The sequence below is a fragment of the Oryctolagus cuniculus genome, chromosome 19, assembly GCF_964237555.1.
Source record: "Oryctolagus cuniculus chromosome 19, mOryCun1.1, whole genome shotgun sequence".
NCBI lineage: Eukaryota > Metazoa > Chordata > Mammalia > Lagomorpha > Leporidae > Oryctolagus > Oryctolagus cuniculus.
In genome coordinates, this window is record NC_091450.1 from 37576085 (window position 1) to 37603404 (window position 27320).

Consider the following 27320-nt stretch of genomic DNA (forward strand, 5'->3'; position numbering starts at 1 on the left):
TGAGCCTTGGCCAGCACCAGGCCCTGGGCCCACCGAAGGGGTCTTGCCACCCCCACTTCCTGCACCGTCTCTGGGCACGCACCCGCCGGCCGGCTCCATGGTGTTCTGTTTCCTCTCTTTCTCTCTGGACCCCGGGAGTAGGCTGTGGCTGTCCCCACCCTCTGCGTCAGCAAAGCGCCACGGCCGTGTTTCCGCAGCGGGGAGTCACTCTGCCAGTGCCCACGGTGGGGCACAGGTGGGGCTGTTTCCCAGCCTCACGGAGCTGCACCCATTTCACAGCTGGCAACCTGGAGGCCCGGGGGATGGAGTCGCCTGCTGCACGGTGCCCAGTGCTGAGTGGGGGAGCGAGGCTCAAGCCCGGGGGTCTCTCCACTGTCCCTTTTTTTTGGGGTGACCACAGGGGACTCTGCAGGTAAGTTTTTTCTACACACAGCCTGCCGTGCGCCGGGCGTGGGGCTGTGTGGACTGGCTGGGTGGACCTTCATGGCCTGGGGTCTTCCTGACCGTGCCAGGCCCCTGCGTGGGGGCGGGGGCGCCCAGGTCACGGGGGAGGAGGCAGACACGAGGCACTGGCCCTTTCAGCTCTGCGCTGCTTTGCGAATGTAAATCAGTATCTCCCTGCTCCAGCGAGCAGGTGCCCGGGGGGTACTGGCACCCGGCTACAGCTCCGTGGAGTGAGCCTAATCCGGGGGTTGCGTTTCACCGGGGACTTGGGGTCAGGGCAAGGAATGGGGTCCATGCTGCCCCTCCGTGTCCGCCCCTGCTGAGCGGGCAGTGGTGTTTCGGGGGATGTGGAGTGGGGGTTGCCCTGACGCACAGCTGGAGTCTCTGTGGGAACGGGCGAGCTGGAGGAAGGGCGTGCGCGCGGGGCGGGGAGGGCTGGCTGCACGCAGCTGGGACCACAATGCCAGCCAGTGCACCTGTGTGAGCGGACCCATGGGTGCCAACAGCCACACACGCACGCTCTCTGAAATCTACATGTGCGGGCCCAAATGCACACATGCACCCCTGTGCACACTCCAAGCACCCACGTGGTACACACACACACACGCACACCCACTCATACCAGAAGTGCACACAGGCCTCCCCAGAGTGCAGTGGCACCCTCATCACCACTAGAGGGAGCCAGAAGGCTTCCAGCAGAAATGCTTTGCTTGCACCCGCAGCTGCCCAGGCACACACGGAAGCAGTGACATCCCTCCAAGAACACCCACCGCCCTTGACGGCCGCAACCCTGGGGGCCGATGGCATCGCCGATCCGTGGGAACAGCGGCCGCCCATTAGCAGCCGTTTTAGTGCCTCCCTCCCAGGGCAATTTGCTGCCCCCAGGTTTTTCCTGACCGCGCGGCCCGAGCTGGGCCCTCTGTGCGGGCACTGTGTCCCCCCCCATCCCATCCCCGCACCGAGAGACCCTCCAGGTCTCAGCGGGCCAGCCCGCTCCCCAGCTGCGACCTGCGTGCAGGAGGCGTCTGCCTGCCGGCCCGGGGGCTCCCAGGACCCAGCCTGGCTCCTGCCTGGCGCTGGCTTCCTCTCGGCCCAGGAGGGACGACGGCTGGGCCCCTGCCCCGGCCCCTCGGGAGCCAGAGAGCGGGCTCTTCTCAGCTGAATGCCCTTGCTCTCACTGGGAAAGCGAGAAGTGCGTGCATGCGTGTGCTCACATGTGTCTCTGTGTACCTGTGTGTGCTGGCATGTGTACATCTGTGTGCATGTATGCACTCACACGTGCCTCTACACAATGTGATGTGCACATACATGGTCTCACATGTCGCCATGCATGCATGTGCTCACACGTGTGTGCACGTATGTGCCCACATGCAACTCTGTACACACGTGCATCATGGGCGCACACGTGTGTGCACATATGTGCTCACATGCACACTCTATGTACACATGTGCATCGTGGCTCACACGTGTGTCTCTGTGTGCATGCGTGTGCTCACACATGCATTCTCTACACCTGTGCATGCATGTGCTCACATGTCTCTGTACACTTGTGCATGTGTGCACGCATGTGTGCATATGCTCATGTGCACACATGTGTCTGTGTGCATGCATGTGCACACACGTGTACACATGTGCATGTGTGTGCATGCAGATGTTGGATTTGAGTTCTCTGGGTCTCTGAGGACAGGGGTAGAAGGGCTGTTGCTGACTGAGACCGGTTGTGGTTGAGGGTCTGTGGTGTTCCTGACGCCCCAGCCAAGCCCAAGGTCAAGGCCACCTGGGAGGCAGCAGAGGGCATCTGCTGTGGGACCCAGGACCCTTGCCAGGCCAGAGTCTGCAGCGGGCCCCCCGCTGCTCAGAGACCTCCACCCTGCTCTCCGTGTTGCTGCCTGGCTGTCCCCGCCCCTGCCCGTGACTCCGCCTCCAGGACATCCTGTGCCCAGCACCTCCTCGGGCTCTGGGCGGAAGGCGATGCAGGAGGGGCCGCCGAGCCAGCCCGGACTGCAGACCCCGCGTGGAGGGGAGGCGGCGCAGGCGGTACGGGGACAGACATTTTGAGAGCTCATTCAGCCATCCAAACACCCCGAGCTCTTCCTGGGAGCGAGGCAGGGTGCCTGAGCCCCGGGGTCTCCATTCGATCGAGCAAATCAGTGCACACCAGGTGGTTTCAAACCACGGGACTTACTGCCATCCGGAGTGGGCGGGTCCACCTGTCTGCTGCTGGTCCGGGGGCTCCTGGGCCCAAGGCTGTCACTCAAGCCTCTGCACCTGTGGGGAGGGGCTGCCTTAACCCCAAGGCCTCGCCTTGACCTGGTCACATCGGTCATGGCCCCGTGTCCACAGGCGCTGGGGCTAGGACCAGGGTCTGTCTTTTGAGGGGGCCGGAGTACGACTGGCTAAGGGGTCAAAAGAGGAGGACGGCAATGAAGGAGAACAGGTGGGGACCACGCAGGCCCGGGCTGGCGAGGGTGGCGGGAGGGGAGCGGCCAGCCAGGGAGGAGCAGGTGCACAGTGTGGCAAGCCGAGGGCTGGCCACAGAAGGGGCCGCAATGGGCCCCCCAGGACCGGCCTCACTGAATCCCAACAGCTTTCACGCGGGAGGGCCAAGTGCAGGAGTGACGCCCTCAGCCGTGTTCTGGAAAGATCTCTCACCAGGGCCTCTTCACTTACTCTGTGAGTAGAGAGTGTAGGGGTGAATTTCCCCGCTCCCTGGCCAGGCATGAGTGTGTTCCGCAGCGGGGAAGGCTCGGGGCCCCCAGCCTCGGTGTGGCCGCCGCAGGAGGGTTCGGGCACGTGGCACATCACGGGCTGGAGACGCAGACAGCCGCCATGCCCACTGCGGAGCTGTTACACCTCGCAGTTTAACGCATTCACACCAACGCCCGCCAATTACCGGATCCCCCCGGCTCTCAATATTTTGATAGCTGCATTTCCGCAGAGTTTGCTTCCCGCACATCCTGCGTCTCATCTATGCGCTGTCACGTCCTGTGAAGGGGGTCCTCGGGTCCCGGGTGCCCGTGCTCAAAGATGACGCAGCACCTTGGCCGGGGTGGGGCAGAGCCGGGCGAGGGCTTCCGGTGTGAGGGACTTGTGGGCGCCAGTGCCCCTGGTGGAGGGGAAGGGGGCAGGTTCGCGGGCAAAAGTAGAGCCGGCTTGGTTTTGTCATCAGGACGTGGGACGGATAGGCTGGGGCCTTGGCTTCACGAGGCTGGCAGGTCGGCAGAGCGGGGCTGGACGTGCCCTGCGGGTCACCACACACACGAGGCGGCGGGGACCTCCCAGGGGCTATGGGGGCTGCCTCGGGACCCAGAGGTCCCCGCTGCCTTCCTTGGGTCTTGCTCGTCATGGGCGCCCCCAGACCCCCAAGGAGCCTGTACCACACAGTCCCCACAGCTGGGTGCACCTGGGCCCGGGTCTCTGATTCCACCACCAAGGTGCCTACTGCCCCCCTGTGCCGGGGACAGGGACGGGGACGTGCAGCTGGGAGAGCCGGGCCTGCCGGCCAAGGGCCTCCGCCCTCTGTGCACCTGCCTCCCTCTGTCTCTCCCCTGGTGTCCGCTCTCGCCCCTCCCAGCACACACACACACACTGCACAGATACACACTGCACACACACATACCACACACAGATACACACCGCACACACATAGATACACACCACACACACATACTGCACACACACACACTGCACAACACACTGTACATACACACCACACACATCGCACACACACTGCACAGAAACAGGTACACACCGCACACAGTGCACACACGACACACACACCATAAACACACACCACAAATACATATCACACACATATGTACTGCACACAGACCACATATACACAGACCACACACCACACACACACTCCACATACTTAGGACACACAGATACTGCACACACATGACACACAAACCACACACACACCACATATACACACCACACATAAACACATACCACAAAGCCACACACACAGGCACACAGACCATACACAGAGACACACCACACACAGGCAGCCCCGCCCATCAGACAGGGCGAGGGGGTGTGCGGTGGGCGTGGGGGTGGGCACCCACCGCAGCCCATCACAAGTCAGGATGCAAGGCCAGTCACGCACAAGGAGGCGGTTCCAGCTGCTGAGGAGGGGGTGTGAGCCCGGCCCCTCGCTCACCAACAGTGGACGCCCGCCCGCCCGCCTGCCTACCCCTGCTGGGCCCCTCTGCTCTCGGCCCTGAGCTGCCCACACGGAGGTCAGCACTGGCCGTGACCTTGCGTCTGTCCTGGGGGAGTGAGGCCGTGAGATGCCTGCTCATCAGAGCCGAGGCCCCGTGGGCTTGTGGGAATGGGGGGAACCAGGCTGCACGGGGGCACCCACCATGGTGAGCTCTGCCCTGGGAACATCAGACTTGGGCGGCTGCCTCAGGCATGTGGAGACGGCCATGTCTGCGGCTGCCCCGGGGGAGCAGGTGGTAGGGCCATGTGCCCCTGTGGGAGTCAGCCCTGGGCATCAGGGGTGGTGGGGGCTCTGGAGGGGGGAGAGGTGTGCAGACATGAGCTGGCCAAGGGCCCTCTCTGTAGCTCGTGCTGATTCCATGCTGCAAATACGGCCACTGCCACCAGCAGAGAAGCCACTGGCTGGGGACCAGAGACGCCCGCCGTGGGCCTGGCTGGGCACCACTGCTCCACCCTCTGCCCCCGCAGGCCTGGCTCCCGACCCCTGGGCACAAGCACCCGAGCTCACCCTCTTCCTGACATGAGAACCCTGTGTCTGGGAGCAGGCGGGTGGGGGACCACGCGGCACAGCCCAGGGCCGGCCCCACGTCATGCCCCTCGGCGGGCCTGGAGCCTACCTCAGGACCTTGGCACCCGCTGCTCCCAACAGTGCGAAGCCTGTGCCCCACGCCGCCCTCCCGGGCTCCCGGGCGGCAAACGCTCACCTCCGCCTCCTGTATTCCTGCCCCCCCCCCTTCACGGAGACGCCCCCGTAGAGCTCCTCCAGGCAAGTGCACTCGGAGGTCAGAGGATCGGCGGCCACAGCCAGGCCCAACCAGTCTCAGAGAACCCACCCTCTTGGGAAGACCACCCCCAGGGCCCCCTCCTCGTGACCCAGAGACCACCCAGGGCCCCGTCGTTAGCTCAGGGAGCTATCAACCTCAGAGCTTCGACAGCTGCGTGCGATTCGGGGAGACGAGCGGCACCCCGTCTTCTGACTGGGCCGCACCGTGCCCAGCCCCCGGGGCCCAGGGGCAGTCATGGCCAAGTGACAGGCCCAGGGGCAGGTCTTGGCCAGGGAGGTGTGGAAACGAGGTTGCCCCACACAAGGCAGAGGCCCCCGTCTCCCTCTGTTCCCTCACTCCAGGCTTGGGGTCGCAGCGTGTGAGGCCGTGAAGTCTGGATCTGTGGCAATGAGCTTGGCGTGAGGAAGCAGGTGTTCCCCCAGGCAGGCAGTCTGGAAGGCTCCCAGAGTGGGGGCCGGGCCCCTGCAGGTGGACGACGTGGCCGTCTGGTGCGCTGTCTGGCTCACTGGCATCCTCGCTGGCCCTCAGGCAGCCCCCCACCCCGAGCAGGGCCTGGGCCAGGCATACGGAGGGGATGTGGGGAGGGTAGGACGGCACAGCCCAGTGGGACGTCCCGTGGTGGGGACGCTCAGTCATCGGCTGAGCCCAGGCCAGCGGCTGCTCACCCCACAGGGCAACCCAACACCTCAGGGGAACTGGGGCTCACCTACACCCTGGGTGCCGCAGTGGAGAACTGCCCACCGCCCCACGGCCCCTGGAGTGGGCGTCCACCTCTCTGGTTGCACACACGGCTGGCCAAGATCAAAGCAGGAAGACAGGGAGTCTAATCAGACCCACAACAAGCAGTGAGCTAGAAGTCGCCCTTCCAGGCCGGCGCTGTGGTGCAATGGGTGGAGCCACTGCCTGTGTTGCCGGCATCCCACATGGGCGCCAGTTCGAGTCCCGGCTGCTCCACTTCCGAGCCAGCTCCCTGCTAATGCCCCTGGGAAGGCAGCAGAGGACGGCCCAGGTCCTTGGGCCCCTGCAGCCACGTGGGAGACCAGATGGAGCTCCTGGCTTCAACCTGGCCTGTACCTGCACAGTGTGCTGGTGCTGGTGTGGCCATCTGGGGAGTGAACCAGCAGATGGTTCACGCTCTCTCTTTCCCCCTCTCCTTGCAACTCTCAAGTAAAAAGCAAAGTCTCCCTTCAAAGAAAGTCCAGGGCCTGGCGCTTCACCACTGCATCCTCCTGAGCGTTTACAGAACAGCCCACGCCAACCCCTCCAAGCTACTGCGGATTACGCGACAGGATGCAACTCTGCCAACTCTTTTTCTTTTTTTAAAGATTTACTTATTTATTTATTTGACAGGTAGAGTTACAGAGAGAGAGAGAGAGAGAAAGAAAGGTCTTCCTTTTCCGTTGGTTAACCCCCCAGTGGCCGCGGCACCACGCTGATCCGAAGCCAGGAGCCAGGTGCTTCTCCTCGTCTCCCATGGGGTGCAGGGCCCAAGCACTTGGGCCATCCTCCACTGCACTCCCTGGCCACAGCAGAGAGCTGGACTGGAAGAGGGGCAACCGGGACTAGAACCGGTGCCGAAGGCGGAGGATTAACCTAGTGTGCCATGACACTGGCCCCACTCTGCCAACTTTTGGCACAAGGCCAGCGTTGCCAAAACCAAAACAGGGACAACATACAAAAGGAAAACTGTGGCCCGGTCTCCCTGATGAGCTCAGACGCAGGGGCTTCAGCACAAGGCCGGCAAGCGCAGCCCGTCCCCGTGATCCCACAGCACCGCCGAGTGGGATTCACCCAGAGCGGCTGGCTGGGCCAGCCCCGGGAAGGCCACACATACGGTCCACGCGGGCCTGGAGAACGTGACTGCTGACTCGGCACCTCCACAGACCAGGGACAGAAGGGACGCACTCGAAGCCACAGAGGCCAGCTGTGACAAACCACCCCTGCTCCGTGTTGACGCTTGAGAGGTGGGCAGCACGCCGGCTAGGATCCAGGGCGAGGCAGGCACAGCCGCGTCCCCCCGCCCCGCCCCCCCAGTATGGTGCTGGGAGGCACCAAAGTGCAGAGGGGACGTCCAGCACCCGTGTGCACGTGACATGAGCTGCCCCGGAAAGCCCAAGCCCTACACGCCGCCAGTGACGCTGCAGGCCCCGAGACCAACACAGGAAACACAGCTCTTCTGCCGGGGAGGTGGGCAGCGGGGGCCTCTCCACGCCCCGCCCCTCGCCCCCGCTTCCTCCGGGCAACACAGGGGCGTGCAGCAGCTGGGACTGGCACCCGCACCCGCGCCCACCGCCCCGCCCGCAGGCCTGTCAGTGAGGGACCCGCGACCACAGTCCGGGCGGGGTTTAATGCCAAGGAGGCGGCGCGGCGTGGCCCCGGAGCCCCGCGCGCGCCCGCGGCCCTCACAGCCCTCACAGCTGGTCCTCGTCCACCCAGATGGTCTTGCGCTGCTCCTCGCCGATCTTGTCCTTGAGCACGCGTAGCAGCTCCTCCACGCTGCCCCACATGTCGGCCTCCACCGTGGCGTAGAGGCAGGGCAGCGCCTCCAGCTCCTTCTCCTTCAGCCGGCACATGCGCACGAACTCCTCCTCCGTCTCCGGCCGCGCCAGCAGCTTCCTGCGGGACACGGGGGTGGGCGGGCTGCCTGCGCCTGCGCCTGCGGGGGCCCCGCCGCCCGCCAGGGACTTGAGCTACGCGCCTGCTACGGTGCAGTAGGACAGCGCACGCCTGAGAGTCACCCTCACTCCACCCGAGGCCCCTACAGCGGGGCGTGGCCCAGCGGCAGCGGGGAGACCGTGCCTGCCCACACACAGGCCGACGCCCAGGTCGGCTCCGTCCCCGAGCGGAGTCCCCAAGGCCGCTGGGACGGGACCAGGGGTCGAGGCGCCCCACCCTGCGGCAGGGTCACCATTGGCATGTGGTCAGCGTGCGCTCAGCCCGCGTTCCATGCGCTGTCGCCCACTAATGTACACCAGGGCGTGTCCACCCTGTGGCTCTCATGAGCCACAGGACCCTGCCCTGGGCCCTCTGCGTCTACACTGCAGGGTGCTGACGGGTCACAGGAATCGTCCTCACAGCCGTGGCTCCTGGCAGTTCTGGGCCTGGCAGGGGCCCTCTGGGGTGCAGAGCGCGTGGGGATCCTCGTCCCGAGCACTCCGCAGTGGGCTCCCCAGTGCCTCGCACTGCACAGGCGCTCCGCGAACGCCGTTCTTGCCATGCCAAGCCTCAGTTTCCCTGCCTGTAAAATGGGCTCATGCTGCTCGTGAGAGGCAGAGGGGATCTGGGATCAGGCCGTGTCAGGGCACTGTCTGTTGCTGCCGGGCCCCCAGATCTCAGCGCCGCCCTCTCTCTCCCCACCCCCCGTGGCTGCAGGCTCCACCTGGGACACACACCCAGGGTCTCAGCCCACGCCATCGTCCTTGCCGGGGTCACGGCACAGCCCAGTGCCCCAGGGCACGGGGAGGTGTGATTCCTAAGTAGGCCCTGCACCCTACTGGGAAAGGACAGCACAGGGAGGTGGGCGGTGACGCCCTCCGTCCCCCCGCCCAACCCCGGCTGCCCTGGGTGAGCCCCACCTTGGGCACCAGGCCCAGAGCTGTTGCCGCGTGTGCTCGCCCACCCCTCACTGCAGGGGTTTCTGTGTCAGCCCGAGCCCCCCTCCCCACCCCGACCCCAGCCCATGTCGTGCAGCCTGCCTGTGCTCATCACCGTCCTGTGCACACGGACTTCCTCATGGGGTGTGAGCACGTGCACGTGACTGCATGTGTGTGCATGTGTGTGGGTGCATGCACACATGTGCAGGTTCTGTGTGCACACACGTGTATGCATGCACATGCGTGTGTGCGTGCACAGTATTCCACACGTGTGCGTCCACGTGTCTGCACACATACCTGCATGCATGTGCACGTATGTGTGCATGTGCACGTGCACGCTTCTCTACGCCCTGTGCCCGTGTGCGCCTGGGGCGGGGGCCGAGGGCTGCGTGGGAGCGGCCCAGCCTGGCGCCTACCGGAACCTCTTGCTGTTCTTCTCGGACACGCGGATGAAGAGGATGATGGGGTAGATCTGGCACCGGATCAGGTCCCTCGCGCAGCTGATGCCGGCCTCCAGCAGGCAGTGCTTGTTCTGGGGGACGGCAGCCGGCGGTCAGCGTGGGCCACACCTGCCCTGCCTGCGTGCGCGCCAGGGCAGGGGCCTGGGTGCAGGCCGGGCGGCTCAGCACGCAGGCCGTGGGGCACGCCTGAGCCCGCCCCGGCCCCGCCGCACACACAGGCGGGGCAGCGGGGCCGTCTGAGGGTCTGAGCGGGAGGCCTGCCGCCCTGGGAGCCTAGGCAGGCGCGCTGGGGCAGGCGGGAGGCGGCGGCCAGCTTCCCAACCCCAGGCTCCTCTGGCTGGGAGAGGGCGGCCCTGCCTTGCCGAAGGCTTCGCTTTCATGACAAACTTCACACGGAAACTCGGAGTCCGGAGGTGCGGCTCCATGGACTCGACGCTGGACACGCCGGGCGTGGAAACGCCGGGAACAGGCCCCCATGGGCCTCCCGCCAGTCCCCACTTCCCACCCACGCCTCCTGCGTGCCTGGCTGCTGCCTCGACTCCGGAAGCTGGGGCCTTGCCCGCGACAGCACCCCTGGCGCCCGCCCACCCACTCTCTCTGCACCCTGGCACCAGCTCTTCATCAACTGCTCCAGCCCAGCCTCGACAAACAACTCGGCTGGCCAAGGGCTCTGCCTCCGCTCCTGTCCACGTGGCACCACCTGCTGGACAGCAGGGCACCTGCCGGCACCTGCTCCTGTCCCCACCGGGTGCACTGCCCACCCTGGGGCCGGCCTCCGGGGCCGCAGACCAGGAACTCCTCACGCCCTGTGAGGAGACAGAACCAGGCTTCGGGCCAGCGGGGTCACCGGGCTGGCCCCGGGGGCTGCCTGTCCCACGCCATGGCCAGTCGCCCTCCTGATGTCCCATTCTCCCTGGCCTGGCGCACACACCTGCCACTGCACTCCCCGTCTCAGCCGGCTCCTGTTGTTAGAGCCACACACACACCGCCAACGCTGCGAACTCACACACAGAAGGCAGCTCCGGCACACGGACCCGGAGCAGACCCGGAACGGCAGAGTGGAGAGCAAGCTGGCGCGGGGCGGGCGGCCAGGGCGAGGGCGTTCCCCCGCCGGCCACGTCCAGCCTCCCCGCCCTCACCTTGGCCGCCACGGCCTCGATGTTGGCGGGAACGATGCATTCGAAGGTGTTGGGGTTCTTCTCACGGGAGTAGATGATGGTCTCTGTCTTCTGCTTTCTCAGGAACTCCTCTCTCGTGACGATGTCTGCGGGAGAGGCCGGGCCTGAGGGCGCCACCGTGGCGCGGGGCCGCCGTCCTCTCTGGGCCCAGAGCCGCGTGGCCGACGCCCTGGCAGCCCCCTTTAGGCGAGCCCCCCTCCACTGGCCGGGCGGCTCCTCGTGGGCAGGGCTGAGGCCCCGCCTCACACCCCCACGCGGGCCATAGGCCTGGCGTCGAAGACCCTCGGTTTCCCTCATCAGTTTCAGCAGAAAAGTAGTTCAGGCACCGTGGTGCGACGCCGGTCACCAGTCACGAAGGCTGTCCCAGCGCACTCAGCCGCTGATTCTTCCTCCCACCCATCTACCCACCCACCGCCCACTCAGCTGCCTACACACCACCCTTCCCCACGGCCATCTACCCACCACACACCCATCCATCCATCCACCCATCATCCATCCGTCCATCCACCCACCACACACCCATCCGTCCATCCACCCATCATCCATCTGTAGCCATCCACCCACCACACACCCATCTGTCCATCCACCCATCATCCATCTGTAGCCATCCACCCACCACACACCCATCTGTCCATCCATCCATCCATTGTCCATCCACAGCCACCCACCCACCACACACCCATCCGTCCATCCACCCATCATCCATCCGCAGCCATCCACCCACCACACACCCATCCGTCCATCCACCCATCATCCATCCGCAGCCATCCACCCACCACACACCCATCCGTCCATCTACCCATCATCCATCCACAGCCATCCACCCACCACACACCCATCCGTCCATCCACCCATCATCCATCCGCAGCCATCCACCCACCACACACCCATCCGTCCATCTACCCATCATCCATCCACAGCCATCCACCCACCACACACCCATCCGTCCATCCACCCATCATCCATCTGTAGCCATCCACCCACCACACACCCATCTGTCCATCCACCCATCATCCATCTGTAGCCATCCACCCACCACACACCCATCTGTCCATCCATCCATCCATTGTCCATCCACAGCCACCCACCCACCACACACCCATCCGTCCATCCACCCATCATCCATCCGCAGCCATCCACCCACCACACACCCATCCGTCCATCTACCCATCATCCATCCACAGCCATCCACCCACCACACACCCATCCGTCCATCCACCCATCATCCATCCGCAGCCATCCACCCACCACACACCCATCCGTCCATCCACCCATCATCCATCCACAGCCATCCACCCACCACACACCCATCTGTCCATCCACCCATTGTCTATCCACAGCCATCCACCATCCATCCACACATCCATCTGTCCATCCACCCATCATCCACCCCCACACCTACTCACCACCCACCTGCCCACCTCCCCCATCCCTCATCCACTTATCCTCCCCTCAGCCAGCCACCCACCCACCCACCCAGGGTCAGGATGCACCTCCAGAAGCAGCTGCCGCAATCCTGGCCTTCCAGGGATGAGCTGCAGGGCCCACACCTGGACCCAAACTGGACAGGGAATAGACCGGGGGTGGGGGACTGGGCAGCGACTGCCCAGGCAGGGGAGCAAGTTTGGGGGCGGTGGCTAGGGCAGGTGGCTGCCCGGGGGTGCGCGTCCAGCCTGTGCCCACAGCCTGGAGTGGGGTCCAGACTCCCGCTGACCTGTGACCCCCGTGAGCAGGGCACTCGTGTGGGGCCAGCGGGCGGTCCCTGGCGCACCTGACTTGCAGATGGTGAACTCCATGGCGCCCCCCGAGTTGAGCAGCTTCTGCACCAGCGTCTTGGCCAGCGAGGTGGGCGTGAAGAGCACGGGCCGGCGGCGCTCGCAGTGGAAGGCGCGCACCAGGCTGTAGGGGATGAGGCTGAGGTTCCGGCCCAGCTCGCTCTCGGGGTCTAGCTCTGCTGGGGACGGAGGGGCTGCTGTCAGGAACCTGCCCAGGGCGCTGCTCGGGCGCACAGCTGCCGACCACACGGCTCTGAGCACCCAGGGCAGGGGCTGGCGCGCACAAAGCCGGGTGCTTCCCGGGAGGGCTCGGGCTGGGGGGAGGGGAGGGACGGCAGGGGCCAGGCAAGCCGCAGGGCACACTGGCCGCAGCTCCCCTTAGCAGCCGCCCGGGGCTGTGTGCAGGGAGTGCAGCAGAGGCGCCGGCCGGCCGCCTGTCCCTCTCCTCCCTGTCCTGCCCGCCAGCCTAGGGGGCGGGGCCTTCCTCTGCCAGTTAGCACCGGGCTTCCCTGGGCATGGCTGGCTGGGCCGAGCAACTGGCAATGGTGCTGGATGGCCCCTCCCCCACTGGGGAATGGTAAAGGCCCTGGGTGGGAAAGAAACCAGGAGGCGACGCTCACGCTGAGCAGGGCCACGAGCGGGGACGTGGCCTTCTGAGGGGGCGTGGCCGCCGCCCAGTGGGGACAGGCGTATGTGACCAAGGCCGGCACGCACCTTCCGGCTTGTCCGTCAGCAGCTTGGTGGCGTCCAGCGAGGCGCGAGCCAGGCTGCCCAGGGGGCTCCCCGAGATGATGCGCACCCGCTCGTTGCTGTTCATGCGCTTGTACTTGTTCTCGGACCTGCTGACAAACTGCACGGCCAGCGGCGTGAGGCTGGCCCTCTGTGGGAATCCCGGCTCTGCCCCGGGCCGCACGCCCCCGCCGAGGAGAGCAGGCCCCCGGGCCCTCGGCACTGGCAGGGGCAGAGTGGACAGACGCCTGTGCTCGCCACCCTGAGCCGGCCCTCGCCTCGCTCGGGGCGCTGGGCTGACGAGCCCCAGCGGGCAGGTGCCCGACACCTTGGCCTCCCCTGCCCTGCGCTCCTGCACCACGAGGCGCCTGCTGCCGGCTACAACTCAGAGCTGTATCCCGGAAGGCAGAACGGCGCCTTCTTCTGCGCCCAGGCTCGTGTCATGTCCCTGGGTGACCGGGGTCTCCCCACCCCTCCATCTGCATGGAGCTAGGGCCTGGCCGGGGCTGGGCGTCCTCGGCCACGTGCTCTGACTCTGGGTGACACCAGATGTGATGCTGTGGCTGCGCCCTCGGTCCCGTCCTGGCCAGGCTTCTCTGCCGCCTACTGTGTGGACCTGGCCTTAGCACACTACTGCCTTCCCTCGCGGTCTCCTCTCCAGCACTGGGGCATCACCCGTGCTCCACTGGGGTACGCCAGTGTGGGGGCCGGCGCTGGGGGCTCCTGCGTGCCCCGTCCCAGGGCCCGGTGCAGGCCCTGCCTCTGCCTCTGCTCCAGCCCCCTGCTACTGCGCGCTCCTGGAGAGAGCAGCGACGGCCCAAGTACCCGAGTCCCCGCCACCCACGTGGAGACCAGCCTGGAGCTGCAGGCTCCTGGTCCTGGCTGTTGTGGGCATTTGGGGGTGAACGCGGGGTGGAAGAGCTCTTAGAAACGAGATGAAAACAGACGCAGGAGCTAAGCTTCTTCGGGTGCAGTTCCTGGAACCCAGGCATCTCTTCACCGCATGTGTGCCGTTACCCTACCAGAGACCCCTGGCTGCAGGGGCTAACGCCCACGTCCACACCGAAGCAGAACCCGCGGACGTAATGCCCCTGTCCACACCAAAGCAGAACCCGTGGACGTAACGCCCCCGTCCACACCAAAGCAGAACCCGCGGATGTAACGCCCACGTCCACACTGAAGCAGAACCTGCGGACGTAACGCCCCTGTCCACACCGAAGCAGAACCCGCGAACGTAACGCCCACGTCCACACCGAAGCAGAACCCGCGGACGTAACGCCCACGTCCACACCGAAGCAGAACCCGCGAACGTAACGCCCCTGTCCACACCGAAGCAGAACCTGTGGACGTTAACGCCCCTGTCCACACCGAAGCAGAACCCGTGGACGTAATGCCCCGTCCACACCGAAGCAGAACCTGTGGACTCCCCCTTCTCATGTCGGCTGTGGTCCCCCGGTGACGGGCGCAGCGCCTGCACAGGAACACTCACAGCTCCGGTTCCGATCCAGTCCCTGAGCTTGTTGGCCGCTCACCAGGAAGTGGACACAAAGAGCCCTTCTGCACCCCTGCACGCAGCACATGTCCCGGGCAGGGACCTCGATGGACACATCCGCACACATCCAGCAGCTGAACAACTTCCTGCTTTCCCTTTGGCTGCCAGGAAGCTCAACAGCTCAGATTTTCTATTAACTACTAACAGCCCAGAAACCTGACCTGTTACGGCCACGCGTCTCACTGACCCCTCATGGCAGCGCCACAGGCCTCCTGCAGGCTCAGGGCCCGTCCGCCCAGCCAGCACTCAGGGGGACAAAATACACGCGCACATGTGGCACCACAGGTGGGCACGGCTGTTCGCATGCCAGCTTCTCCCCTCCGTGGGCAGAGCGCAGCCACCGCGGCACGCGGCTGCCCGGTCAGCAGGCGCTCTGCGGGCCTTACCTGCAGGAGCTGGCCAAACAGGAAGCTCGCCCGCGAGAGGCGGGGGCTGACCCGGGGGTCGCTGGTGGACAGCAGCTCTTCGGGCTGCAGCGTGTTCTGGAAGGGGTGGACCAGTCAGCAGAGCTGCAGGAGCCAGAGCCCCGTGCACCTGCCCGTCTGTGGGCACGGATCAAGGCGCCAGCGCCGAGCAGCTGGGGGTGGGGAGCAGGAATCCCCGGGCCCCGGAGGGCGTGGCTCCAGTGGGGATGGGAGATGGACAAGCCGGGCTGGCAACCAGCACTCGGGTGCCAGTCTGCCCGAAGCCAGGGCATGAGGGGCAGGGCTCCCAGTCGCGCAGGCTGGGCCCTGTCGCCCCTCTCCCCCAGTTCACACAGGGCCGTCGCAGAGCCGTGCAGCCGTGCAGCCGACCTACCCGGAGCGTCCTGAGGGTGTGGTGGCCGCCGTCTGCCTCCTCCCGGGCCCCGCGGTGCATCAGGCGCTGCAGCTTCACCAGGAGGAGCTGCTGGGCCCTGAGGGGCAAGAGGGGAGGCGCCTGAGGGGCTATGACGGGGCCCCGGGGCCGAGCAGGGGCTGGGCGCGTGCCGGGAGGGCCCTCAGCTGCCTGTGTCTGCCCCCAGTGCTGCCGGCCTCATCTGGGAGTCCAGCCTGCCCGTGTTCACCCTGGTCTCGCCTGTGTCACGGCTTTGGTGTACAGACGCCCTCGGGACACCTGTGCCGGTGCCTACCCCCTGCCCAGGCTCCGCTTCCTCTGTGTGTGCGTGTGCGTGTGCGTGTGCGGGTGTGACAGACAGACACGGACTACAGAGAACAGGCGACCAGCAGGCAGGGAAGGGTGTGCGGTGGAGGGCCACGCTGCGCTAGGCTGAAGAGCTCAGTGAAGGGACGGAGCTGCGTCCCGGGGGCCTCACTGTCAGCCAGCAGAGGCGCGGGCCCCTGTGCTGACGCGGGCAGCCTGGCCTCACCGGCTGTAGCTGGGGATGGTGCCCATGTCCAGGTCGTGGTCGGTGAACGGGTCGACGCGCGCACACAGCCACTCGTGCCTGTCCTGGTACATGGTGTCGCGCACGTGCACGATGTCGTCACACTTGAGGGACATGGAGCAGGCGTCCAGCTGGCTCGAGATGTTCAGGTTCAGGCGGATGTAGAAGGAGTCGCCGGATGTGATCAGACCCTCCTCCATGTCCTTGAGCAGCCGTCGGTACCCTGCGCAGGGAAGAGCCATTCCAAACGCCAGCCAGACCCCTACAGGCGTGGGCCCCTGGCCGTGAGGGCACCTCCAAGCAAGCACATGTGCTCACCACCCCCTCGACAGCTGCCCGCACTGTCCACTGCTGAGCTCATGGCCAGTGGAAAGGTTTCTTCCCGGTGAACGGCTGGCTATGCCATTGACAAGCTCTCCTTTTCACCCTGGCTGCCAGGAAGCTCCAAGCTGAGTTGCCACGACGCCCCTCGCAGGCATTCCTGCCCCACCTCCCTGCCTTCTGCACGGCCAGCCCACGTGCTTTGTTTGTCCACATGGAGGCTAAACTCGGAATACGGTGAACGGCATAGATTCCCCAGCCTTCGGCTCAGCGAACTTTCACGATGTACACTGGCGGGGCGCCATGGCGGGGTGCTTGCTGTCAATGCCTCCTCCCCCAGGGTGGCCTGTACCCAGGCTGCCATAGCCACAGGGGGCTGTGTGCCACCCCAGAGACAGGCCTGTCCAGGAGGGCTGTGCATGACGCCACAGTGTGCTGGTGGGCACCCCCAATCCTCCTCTGGGCTACTGCGTGCCCCGGGTGCATAGCTATGAACAGCTTGCAGCGAGCGCTCTTTGCCTGCTCCCGAGTGGGCAGGCACTCGCTGCTCACCGAGGGCACAGCTAACCACACACAGCCAGCTCTGCCGTGGCTTCACACTCACAGGTTCAACCCAGGATTAAAAATGTCAGGAAAGGGGCCGGTGCTGTGGCGTAGTGGGTAAAGTATCCCGTATGGACGCCAGATATGGGCACCAGTTCGAATCCCGGCTGCTCCACTTCTGATCCAGCTCTCTGCTATGACCTGGGAAAGCAGAAGATGGCCCAAATCCTTGGGCCCCTGCACCCACGTGGGAGACCTGGAGGAGGCTCCTGGCTTCAGATTGGCCCAGCTCTGGCTGTCGTGGCCATATGGGGAGTGAAATAGTGGATGGAAGACCTCTCTCTCTTTACCTCTCCTCCGTGTAACTCTTAAATAAATAAATCTTAGTAAGGAAAACGTGCAAGCCTGCACCTGTACTAATGCGTAGTCTCCCTCCTGTTGTTACTCCCGGCACCTATGCTGTAGCAGGTACCAGAGAAGGCTGGGGGGGGCGGGTGCGCAGGTGAGGAGCATCATGCTAAGGGCCTGTGAGCTGTGGAGTCTGCTTTCCCGGGTGTCCGGGTGATCGGGCGTCTGCGCCCCGTGGGGCGGCGTCTCTCTGCAGTCTGCGTAGATGCCGCCGGACGGTTTCCGTGGGACACCGGGACCGCAGCCCATGCTGTGTTCCCTGACTTCAACACCACAGTCCTTTTGAGCAGATTTTTGCAAATGCTTTGGAAGGAAGTCAGACAGGTGCTCGGAATACTCGGGACGCAGCAAGCTGGCCGTGACCGCACAGTCACAGGTCCCTCACACAGGCGGCATCCGCATCACACAGGGGCAGATGGGCTCAGAGGGGGCCGAGCCGCTCACCCACACACCCAGGGTCACGTCGGCCTGCAGGGGGACGCTCCCAGCTTCCCGCTGGTGCTTCGGGAGTCCAGCCTTTGCCGGGTGCACCCACCCCCCTCCAGCCCCCTAGCTGGGCTCACCCGAGATCCCCACCGCTAGAGAGAACTTTCCTGGGAACTCCTGAAGGCAGCGCTGTGCTGCACAATGCCGGGCCCCGCTGCCCGGGGCACAGAGCCTCGCTCAGACTTTCTGCAGGGTGGGAGGGCCAGGCCCGGGGGCAGGGGCCAGGGTGCCACAGCGGGGCAGTGCAGGAGGGGCGCACGCGGGCGGCGCAGGGCAGCGGCTGTGCGCTCTGCTGAAACATTCACGGGGCTGTGTTGCAAAGTCAGACGCAGCTGCAGAGAGACCCACGCGGGAAAACCAGAGGGGAGGAGGGGGACTTGGACCTGAGACGGCGAAAACAGAGCTCAGGGCCTGCTGCCCGCCGGAGTTCCAACTGAGAGAGGGGCTTTGATATGAAAACCTGCTGGGGCCACGATGCGACTCAGCAGCCACGCTGCCTGGAACACCCTGAACTGGGCTGGGAGCCAGAGGGAGGGAGCACACTTCACACACACAGCGAGGGAAGGCTGTGCCCCTGCCCACTCGGGAGCGTGGCCTGGGCTGCCGCCTCCAACGCTGCCCTTGTGGCTGGGGGCGTGGTGTCCACCTGGCCCACCAGACAGCCCAGGACACCCTGGGGGAGTGGGGAGCAGGTAGAGACCTGGAGGGCGAGGTCACCTGTCCAGGGTCAGGGCTGCCCCTGTGAGGAGCCAGTGCTGCAGGGCTCGGGCCTCACCTTCCTGGTTGACCTTGTAGTGCAGGGTGACGGGGCCGCTGCACCTCTGGATGGTCCAGTGAGCCTCCTCCTTTGTGCAAGAGTCCAAGGGCACGCTCTGCCTCTCGCCTCTGATGCAGCCTTCGAGCTGGGTACCAGAGACACATCGTTCCCCTCGGCCCCGCACCCAGGGGAGCCAGGAAGTGAGCGCTCCTCCTGGTCAGAGGGGCAGCCCAGGGCTGCTGGGAGGGAAGAGAGCATCCCTCCTGGGGGTGCCCCTGCCTCCCGGCCACACCCCTCCCAGGGGGGTGCCCCTGCCTCCTGGCCACGCCCCTCCCAGGGGGTGCCCCTGCCTCCTGGCCATGCCCCTCCCAGGGGGTGCCCCTGCCTCCCGGCCACGCCCCTCCCAGGGGGTGCCCCTGCCTCCCGGCCACGCCCCTCTCAGGGGGTGCCCCTGCCTCCGGCCACGCCCCTCCCAGGGGCTGCCCCTGCCTCCCGGCCACGCCCCTCTCAGGGGGGTGCCCCTGCCTCCGGCCACGCCCCTCCCAGGGGCTGCCCCTGCCTCCCCGCATGCCCTGGGAGCACGTTACATGTGCTGTGTGCACACAGGCTCTGGACACACAGGCGGGGGCTGGGGACAGAAGGGCTCGGAGGTACAGACAGCTCTGCGGCCCTCCATGTGGCTCCCTCTTCCTGGCGAGCCTTAGGGGTCCCCGCCAGAGCCCAGGGAGGAAGCCCCCAGCCCCCTGCTGGCCCCTCACCAGCAGCAGCTGGTGGCCCTCGTGCAGGCCCGCCTTCTCAGCCAGGGAGCCGGGCCTGACGGAGTGGATGAAGCTCCCGCGGGCGTTGCCCCCCAGCAGGGTGAGCTGCGTGATGAGGTTGTCACCGTTGAGTGTTGTGTGCTGCACCGAGGGCCCAGGGCCCCGTACGTGCCCCCCAGATGTGACCGAGGGGCGGAAGGGCCTGGGTCAGGAAAGATGGCAGCGTCAGGAGCGGCCGAGCCGGGAGGAAGCCCCACCCAGGACACGGTGTGTGTGGGCCCCCGGGAACTGCACTCTGGGCTGCCTCCCTGGCCACGGGCAGTGAGCTCACAACTGAGCCCTGCTCCAGGAGACACACGCAGAGCTGGCCACCCTCCTGCTGCTGTGGCCGGGGAGCCGCTGTCCAGGGCCTGTGCTGTCCGTGGGCTTCACGTGCCACAATGGGGCCCTGCCTCTGCCTCCACCCTGCGGGGCGCACCCGGTCAGCCCTCAGAGGCGGCGACCTCCGCCTCAGGCGTGCAGATTCCAGCAGGGACTCTGGGATGACCTCTGTACCTTTCGAGAGAGAACTTCCTGAACATGAGGTTGACCTGCTCCAGGTCATAGGCGTCCAGGCCCTCGGACTGGTGCGAGGAGGAGGAGGAGTGGATGGAGGGGGGTCCAAAGGAGCAGCGCTCGTGGCTGTCATCTACAACGGAGCAGTGCCGTCAGCAGCGGTGGGGGCCGGGGGAGCCCTGGGGACGGCACCCGCCCACCGCGAGGGCCGGGGCAGGCACTGGGATGGCTGAACCCTTGTGTCTTTCCAACGCAGCCAACCCCCTGCCTCTGCCAGCCATCTGGGTTTTGAGACCAAGCGGAAAGCAAGGCCTCGGTGAACAGATCCTGGTGCTGCCCCTGAGCTCCATTCTGGGACTGCCGCAGGAAGGGAGCCAGCCGGCAGGGCGGAGTGCAGGCCCCGCCTGTCTTCCCAGCCCGGCCGGACCCCAAGGCCCACCGTCCGCAGGCCCGCACACGCCGGCTCGGTGCTGATAAGGCTTCTCGGTGAAGCTTTTCCCGCTGCTGCAGACATCCTCTGGAAGGCTGCCCAGGATTCTGCTCCCAGCCCCCCTCTCCAAAGCCCTTCTAATTCTTGTCATTACCCTGCCTCCATAAGCGGCTCCCCCCTCACACTGCTTCTGATGGCCCCCAGTTAAGGACAGCCACCCAAAGCCGGGGGCAGTGCCGGGGGAGAGAACAGTGGGGCTGCTGCCTCCTGGGGGCGGGGCAGGCACCTCCCTCAGAAGGCCATGACCACGCCTCCTGTGTCCTCTTTGCTCCTAACTTGAAGTCACAGCCATCACTCCACAGCCTCCACCCAGTGAGGGCCTGGGGATGTGCGTCTGCATCCCAGGCACCAGCACTGGGCCTGGTGAGGCTGGCCGGGTTGAACTGGGCCTCCCGGCTCGTGAGGACTCCCACTCTCTGCTCTCGTTTCGAACCTTGTACCCGGCCTACTCCAGGCTGATGGGACGGCCTCAGGCCCTGCGCTCGCTGCCCTTCCCGATGGGGTCAGGGCCCCAGGGTCTGCCTCAGCTGCGATGCCCACCCCCGGTGCCAGCCCCGCCCGACGACCCCTGCGCAGGGCGCTCAGCAGCACACACGCGTTTGTCAGGGGCACTCCTGGTTGCTCGGCGTCTCTTCCTCTCGTGATGAAACTAAGGCAGCACTTCTGTGAGCAGCAGCTGGGTCAGACTCGACGGGACCCAGTGGATGGGCTGGGCGTCTCCAGGGCCTTGCTGAGAGACACAGGGACTCCTCTCTAGACACCCAGACCCCTGGGCATGGCGCAGGGGCTTGCGTCCCGCACCCCAGGCCTGGACTGGGCGCCTGCCTGTCTCCCTGCCAGGCAAACCCTGGGAGCAGTGGTCTGGCGGCTCAGACCCACGCAGGAAACGTGGACTGCACGGCTGGCTCCCGGCTCTGGCCCTGGCTGGTGCGGGTACCTGGGATGGAAGCACCGTCTGGCTCTTTCTTTGTATCTCTCAAATAAAAACAAAAGGAGGCCAGGCCTGATTCTGCTCCCCGCCCCGCGGCTCTCCTCTGAGCCCATTCCACACACGACCCTGAGCAGCTACTGTGTGCAGGCTTCCTTCCTGGGCAGGCCCTGCTCTGACCAGACGGCCCATGCGGCCACCGTTCCTGCGACGCCTCGCAGACGGGCACGTACCGTCCAGGTCCAAGGCGTCAAAGCCGCCACTCTCGTTGTCTTCTTCGACTGTGCTGCAAGACACGAGCGGGGCAGGGGAGGACACTGTGTGACTGTGTGTGCAGGTGGGCGAGGGACGGACATCCTGGCATGTTCTAGCTGAGAGGCCTCGCTTCTGAAGGGCAGCGTGGGCAGGACGGTCAGCGGCTGGGGCCGGAGTGTGTGGGGTGAGGGCCAGGCGGCTGCTGAGCCCGTGTTCCCGACAGCCCTGCCCGCTCTGACGGCCAGCGCGTGGCTGCACTGGCTGACAGGTACACAGCAGCCCAGGGCACTGCGACAGGAACGGAGGGGCGAGGGCTCCAGGGCAGCAGGTCCTCGCCGTCTACATGTGCCTCTCACAGCAGGCGTCAGGTGGAGGTGGCCTCCCGAAGACCCTGGAACCCCTCCGCACGCCGGCCAGAGGGAGCCGGCTGTTCAGGAAACCTGCCGGGCTGGGGGTCCCACAGCTGGGCTCGAACACGGTGGGTCTATCCTGCTGACCCTGCACCCACTCTCCAGAGCTGGCCAGGCAAAGTTGGGCTCCCCGGCACCCCCTGCTCTCAGGACTTCTGGGAACCACTGACAATCTGACTCGGAACACCGATGCCAGGCGCACCTGGCTACGGACACTAGCGGTTCTGGTGGGGAAGACGTCCATGGGCCTCTCACGTTTAGGCAGAGAAAGCCAAGCCCTGAGGCCATGGACCTAGGGACCTGATTGCTGGGCTGCATGGAGCCAAGACACAGGCTTTGGCGTCTGACACTCATGAGGTGACCTAGGAAGGCCACTTCCGTTCTGAAGCCTCCATGTCCTTGTGGGCACAATGGGCGCCACCCCCCCCCCCAGGTTGCTCCCGAGACTGCTACAGAGACGGGCGTGTGGGGGGCAGCGACCGTCCCCACCTGCGATGCGGCGCATCTTCCTTGTAGCGTCTGACGATGGAGTCGTTTCCAGGGGGCTCGGCTGTGATGGACATGATGCTGCTCCGGCTGCGAGGGGGCTGCTGCAAACACACGTGCACGGGCGCCTTACAGGAGCCGGGCACGCAGCCCACGCCTCTGCGACACGGCCGTCACACACGTGCACGGGCGCCTTACAGGAGCCGGGCACGCAGCCCACGCCTCCGCGACACGGCCGTCACACACGTGCACGGGCGCCTTACAGGAGCCGGGCACGCAGCCCACGCCTCCGCGACACGGGCGTCACACACGTGCACGGGCGCCTTACAGGAGCCGGGCACGCAGCCCACGCCTCCGCGACACGGGCGTCACACACGTGCACGGGCGCCTTACAGGAGCCGGGCACGCAGCCCACGCCTCTGTGACACGGGTGTCACACACGGGGACCAAGGGTAACCCGGAGCCGGGCACACACAGCCCACACCTCTGCGACACGGGCGTCACACACGGGGACCAAGGGTAACCCGGAGCCGGGCACACACAGCCCACACCTCTGCGACATGGGCGTCACACACGGGGACCAAGGGTAACCCGGAGCTGGGCACACACAGCCTACACCTCTGCGACATGGGCGTCACACACGGGGACCAAGGGTAACCCGGAGCCGGGCACACACAGCCCACACCTCTGCGACATGGGCGTCACACACGGGGACCAAGGGTAACCTGGAGCCGGGCACACACAGCCCACACCTCTGCGACACGGGCGTCACACACGGGGACCAAGGGTAACTTGGAGCCGGGCACACACAGCCCACACCTCTGCGACATGGGTGTCACACACGGGGACCAAGGGTAACCCGGAGCCGGGCACACACAGCCCACACCTCTGCGACATGGGCATCACACACGGGGACCAAGGGTAACTCGGAGCCGGGCACACACAGCCCACGCCTCTGCGACACGGGCGTCACACACGGGGACCAAGGGTAACCCAGAGCTGGGCACACACAGCCCACACCTCCGCAGTGTGGGCATCACACACGGGGACCAAGGGTAACCCGGAACCAGGCACGCACAGCCTACACCTCTGCGACACGGGCGTCACACACGGGGACCAAGGGTAACTTGGAGCCGGGCACACACAGCCCATGCCTCTGCGACACGGGCGTCACACACGGGGACCAAGGGTAACCCGGAGCTGGGCACACACAGCCCACACTTCTGCAACATGGGCATCACACACGGGGACCAAGGGTAACTCGGAGCCGGGCACACACAGCCCACGCCTCTGCGACACGGGCGTCACACACGGGGACCAAGGGTAACTCGGAGCCGGGCACACACAGCCCACGCCTCTGCGACACGGGCATCACACACGGGGACCAAGGGTAACCCGGAGCTGGGCACACACAGCCCACACCTCCGCAGTGTGGGTGTCACACACGGGGACCAAGGGTATTCTGGAGCCGGGCACACACAGCCTACACCTCTGCAGTGTGGGTGTCACACACGGGGACCAAGGGTAACTCGGAGCCGGGCACACACAGCCCACGCCTCCGCAGTGTGGGTGTCACACACACGGGGACCAAGGGTAACCTGGAGCCGGGCACACACAGCCCACGCCTCCGCAGTGTGGGCATCACACATGGGGACCAAGGGTAACCCGGAGCCGGGCACACAGCCCACACCTCCGCAGTGTGGGTGTCACACATGGGGACCAAGGGTAACTCGGAGCCGGGCACACACAGCCTACACCTCTGCAGTGTGGGTGTCACACACACGGGGACCAAGGGTAACTCAGAGCTGGGCATGTCATGTACAGCCCACGCCTCTGCAGCATGGGCATCACACATGGGGACCAAGGGTATCTCGGAGCCGGGCACACACAGCCCACACCTCCGCAGCGTGGGCGTCACACACGGGGACCAGGTAACTCAGGTGGCAGCATGGAGCAGCCGGCTGGTTCTCAGTGGCCACCTTGGCCGGGAGAAGGCTCGGGCTCAGCCTGGGGAGACGCAGCCGCAAGCCTGGAGCACATCTGCCCACACAGCTGCTCCCAGGAAGGGCGCCAGCAGGAACTGGCCCAGGCTCAGGACGACTGGGCAGAGCTCCAAGTCCCCAGGGCTCTGCCCGATGCAGGCACCTGCTCTGGACACAGCGGGCCTGGGGTGAGGTGGGGACCTCCCGAGACAGCACAGCCGCGGGTGGGTGGCCTCTGGCTCCTGTGAGGAAGAGCCCTGGTTTTTTTTTGCCATGTGGAGCTGTCAGCAGGCAGGACTCACTCATTATCAAGGGCCTGGTCCTGGGCCTGCTGTTATGGCCTGGGGGCTGGGACCCTACCCTCTGCCAGGCTACAGCTGAGCAGTGTGGGATGCTGGGTCAGGGGAGGGGTCCTGGGCCTCGGCTCTGCAGTGCACCCATGGCTCCAGCTACCTGGGCTGAGGGGCTGTGGCAGTTTGCAGCAGCCCCTGGGAGGCCCGTCTCCTCCTCCCACCATGTGTACACACATACACTGTGTTAAACTGGGAGAGGGGCGGAGAAGAGGTGTGAACACCCACGAAGCCAGGGAAAGCTATCAGCAAGGCCGAGTGCAGGCGGCAGCCCGGGCGGGAAGTGCTGCTGCTCACAGGCCTGGCTCGGGAGGAGCCCTGTGGGTCCCAGCCCTCGTGGGGCTCGCTGGTGGCCCGGGAGGGGACCACGGCGGCTTACCATCTTGGCGAAGGAGCTGGTGATGGGCAGAGACTGCGAGGAGCTGGGGCTGGCATCGGCGCCGTCCTCCTCGAGCCCCTTGGCTACCCCAGACCCGGCAGGGAGCCAGGGCAGGGCCAGGGAGGGTCCGAGGTTGGAGGGGGAGAGAGAGAAGCAGGGAAAGGAAGTGAGAGCCCCAGGCTGCCGAGCACAGGGCTTCTCTGTCCCGCTGGGTCCCAAACCCCTGCTGACACGCGTGGGGATGAGGGTCCTCTGCCGGGGGCCTCACGCCACCCCCCATCTGCTGCAGGACAGAGCTGAAAGAGGTCCTCTTTGTATTTCCCGTATTCCTCTGCCTGACTGCGGCCTTGGTGGGGGTGTGTGTGAGTGCACACAGGGCCAGGCCAGGCAGCCCCGTGAGGCTGACCTAGTACCTGTCTGAGAGGACTCACGGGGTCCCCGGCTGACACTCCCCGTGCAGCAACGGACAACAGGAAGGACCGGTGCAGGGGAGCAGGAGTTCCCCCAGCACCTTCCCCTGCCACGCCGGGCTGGCCCGCAGGAGATCAGGGCAGACTGGGGGCTGAGTCTGGCAGCTTCTCCCTCTGCGCTCCCAACCCTGGGCTGTCTCCAGGCCCTGGGCACAGCCCTCTCAACCCTCAGCTGAAATCCTGCACCTGCCCTGCCCCCCCCCCCCCCGTGTGTGTGCACATGTGTACACACACACACCTGTGTGCACCTCGCAGGGACAACCAAGTGGCCCTAGGGCTCCGATGCACCCAGCCTCTGCTTTTCGGGACAAATGTCTTGGCTTCCCCAGAGGCCCAGGCCCTCGGCTCTCTCACGATAAAGAAAGGCAAGATGTGGCCACGAGGGGCCTCTGGGCCTCAAGGGAACAGCTGTGGACTGCTCACTCTCCGGCCCTACCCACGCCACCTGGAGGAAGGCGTCCAGGTTTCTGGCCCCAGCCCGCAGGCCTGCCCTGCCCCTGCCCACCACTGTCTCCTGCCCAGTGCTCCCCTGCTCCGTGTGCCAGGACGGCCAAGCTGCTCCAGTATAACACGGCCCCCTGTGCAGTCCTCCCAGGCCGGCGTCCACGTGCCCGGATTCTCCCTGTTCCAGGCCCAGTGTCAACACATTCTCCTCCTGTCTCCCCCAGGCCCAGTGTCAACACATTCTCCTCCTGTCTCCCCTGAGAGTCCCTCCCTTGGCCCTGCCTCAGCGCGTGGGCTCTGGGGGTGTCTTCCCACATCTGGAAGAATCCCGAGGAGAGAGAGGACAGTGTCTGGGAGGATGAGGGGCTTAGGATGAATGGGCTTGGGCCCATGGCCATGTGGCCCAAAAAAGCCCTAGGATGAGGGTCAAGGTGCCCTCCGGCTGATGAGCTGTGAGGCAAAGGGCACGTTCCAGCGGCAGAGACCCACGAGCAGGGGCGGGGCAGGGGGTGGGGAGCCACAGAGGTGACGTCCCTATCTGGACGCCGAGGCCTGGCCCAGGTTGCCCGTGCAGCGTGGTGGTCGCTGCGGTGGGTAGGGAAAGCAGACGGGCTGCGAGAGGCAGAGTGACACATGACACAGGCGAGAGGGGGCCGGGCTCTGGCTCACCTTGAAAATCCGACGTGCGCTTCACGCTGATGGGGGATTTGGCTCTCTGCAGCTGAAAGAGGGGCGAGAACCCGACAGAAGACACAGTCAGATGAGGCCAGCGCGTGATGCCTCACAGAGCTGAACATGAGCCCAGCAGGCCCTCGTCCTGTGGCCGCCTGGGCTGGCACATACACACGGCTGTGCCAGCGCCCCTGGCAAGACGAGACACAGCAGCCCCCGGGCCTGCATCAGGCAGCTGTGGGGCACACAAGCCACGGCGGCAGGGAGCTGCAGGGGCTGAGTGGGGCTGTGTGTGCCACAGGGGGTTCGGGAAGGCAGGCTCTGAGGTGACGGCCTCACCCCAGGAGGTGGGGGGCAGAGGCAGAGGCCTGGCAGGCCCTGATGAGACAGCCTCATGCATTCCCCTCCCTCACGTGTTCACCACCTGTGGCCTGCTCAAGACACGGAGCCACGCGACAGGCAGAGGATGGTGCCCGACAGGCGTGTGACAGTGGCACAACTGGCACTGTGTGACCA

The 27320-nt window shown here is 65.8% G+C and overlaps 1 protein-coding gene across 5 annotated transcripts in view; it reads right to left on the reverse strand.

Moving 5' to 3' along the window:
* Positions 1 to 6764: 6764 nt before the first annotated feature.
* The window catches only part of CARD11 (caspase recruitment domain family member 11), an 88758-nt gene continuing 68202 nt past the window's right edge, over positions 6765 to 27320 (reverse strand). For 2 of the 5 annotated variants that reach the window (XM_070064301.1, XM_070064303.1), the window contains exons 11-25: positions 26802 to 26853; positions 25219 to 25301; positions 22511 to 22611; positions 21590 to 21642; positions 19939 to 20071; positions 19384 to 19585; positions 18644 to 18770; positions 16093 to 16333; positions 15543 to 15639; positions 15131 to 15226; positions 13178 to 13313; positions 12403 to 12642; positions 10650 to 10774; positions 9466 to 9581; positions 6765 to 8072 (exon numbers count right to left, since the gene is read on the reverse strand). In XM_070064301.1, the coding sequence (XP_069920402.1) occupies positions 7868 to 8072; positions 9466 to 9581; positions 10650 to 10774; positions 12403 to 12642; positions 13178 to 13313; positions 15131 to 15226; positions 15543 to 15639; positions 16093 to 16333; positions 18644 to 18770; positions 19384 to 19585; positions 19939 to 20071; positions 21590 to 21642; positions 22511 to 22611; positions 25219 to 25301; positions 26802 to 26853 (2007 nt within the window). In that variant the 3' untranslated portion in view covers positions 6765 to 7867. The remainder of the gene's footprint in view (positions 8073 to 9465; positions 9582 to 10649; positions 10775 to 12402; positions 12643 to 13177; positions 13314 to 15130; positions 15227 to 15542; positions 15640 to 16092; positions 16334 to 18643; positions 18771 to 19383; positions 19586 to 19938; positions 20072 to 21589; positions 21643 to 22510; positions 22612 to 25218; positions 25302 to 26801; positions 26854 to 27320) is intronic. The other 3 variants (XM_070064302.1, XM_070064304.1, XM_070064305.1) reach the window with 3 other exon arrangements.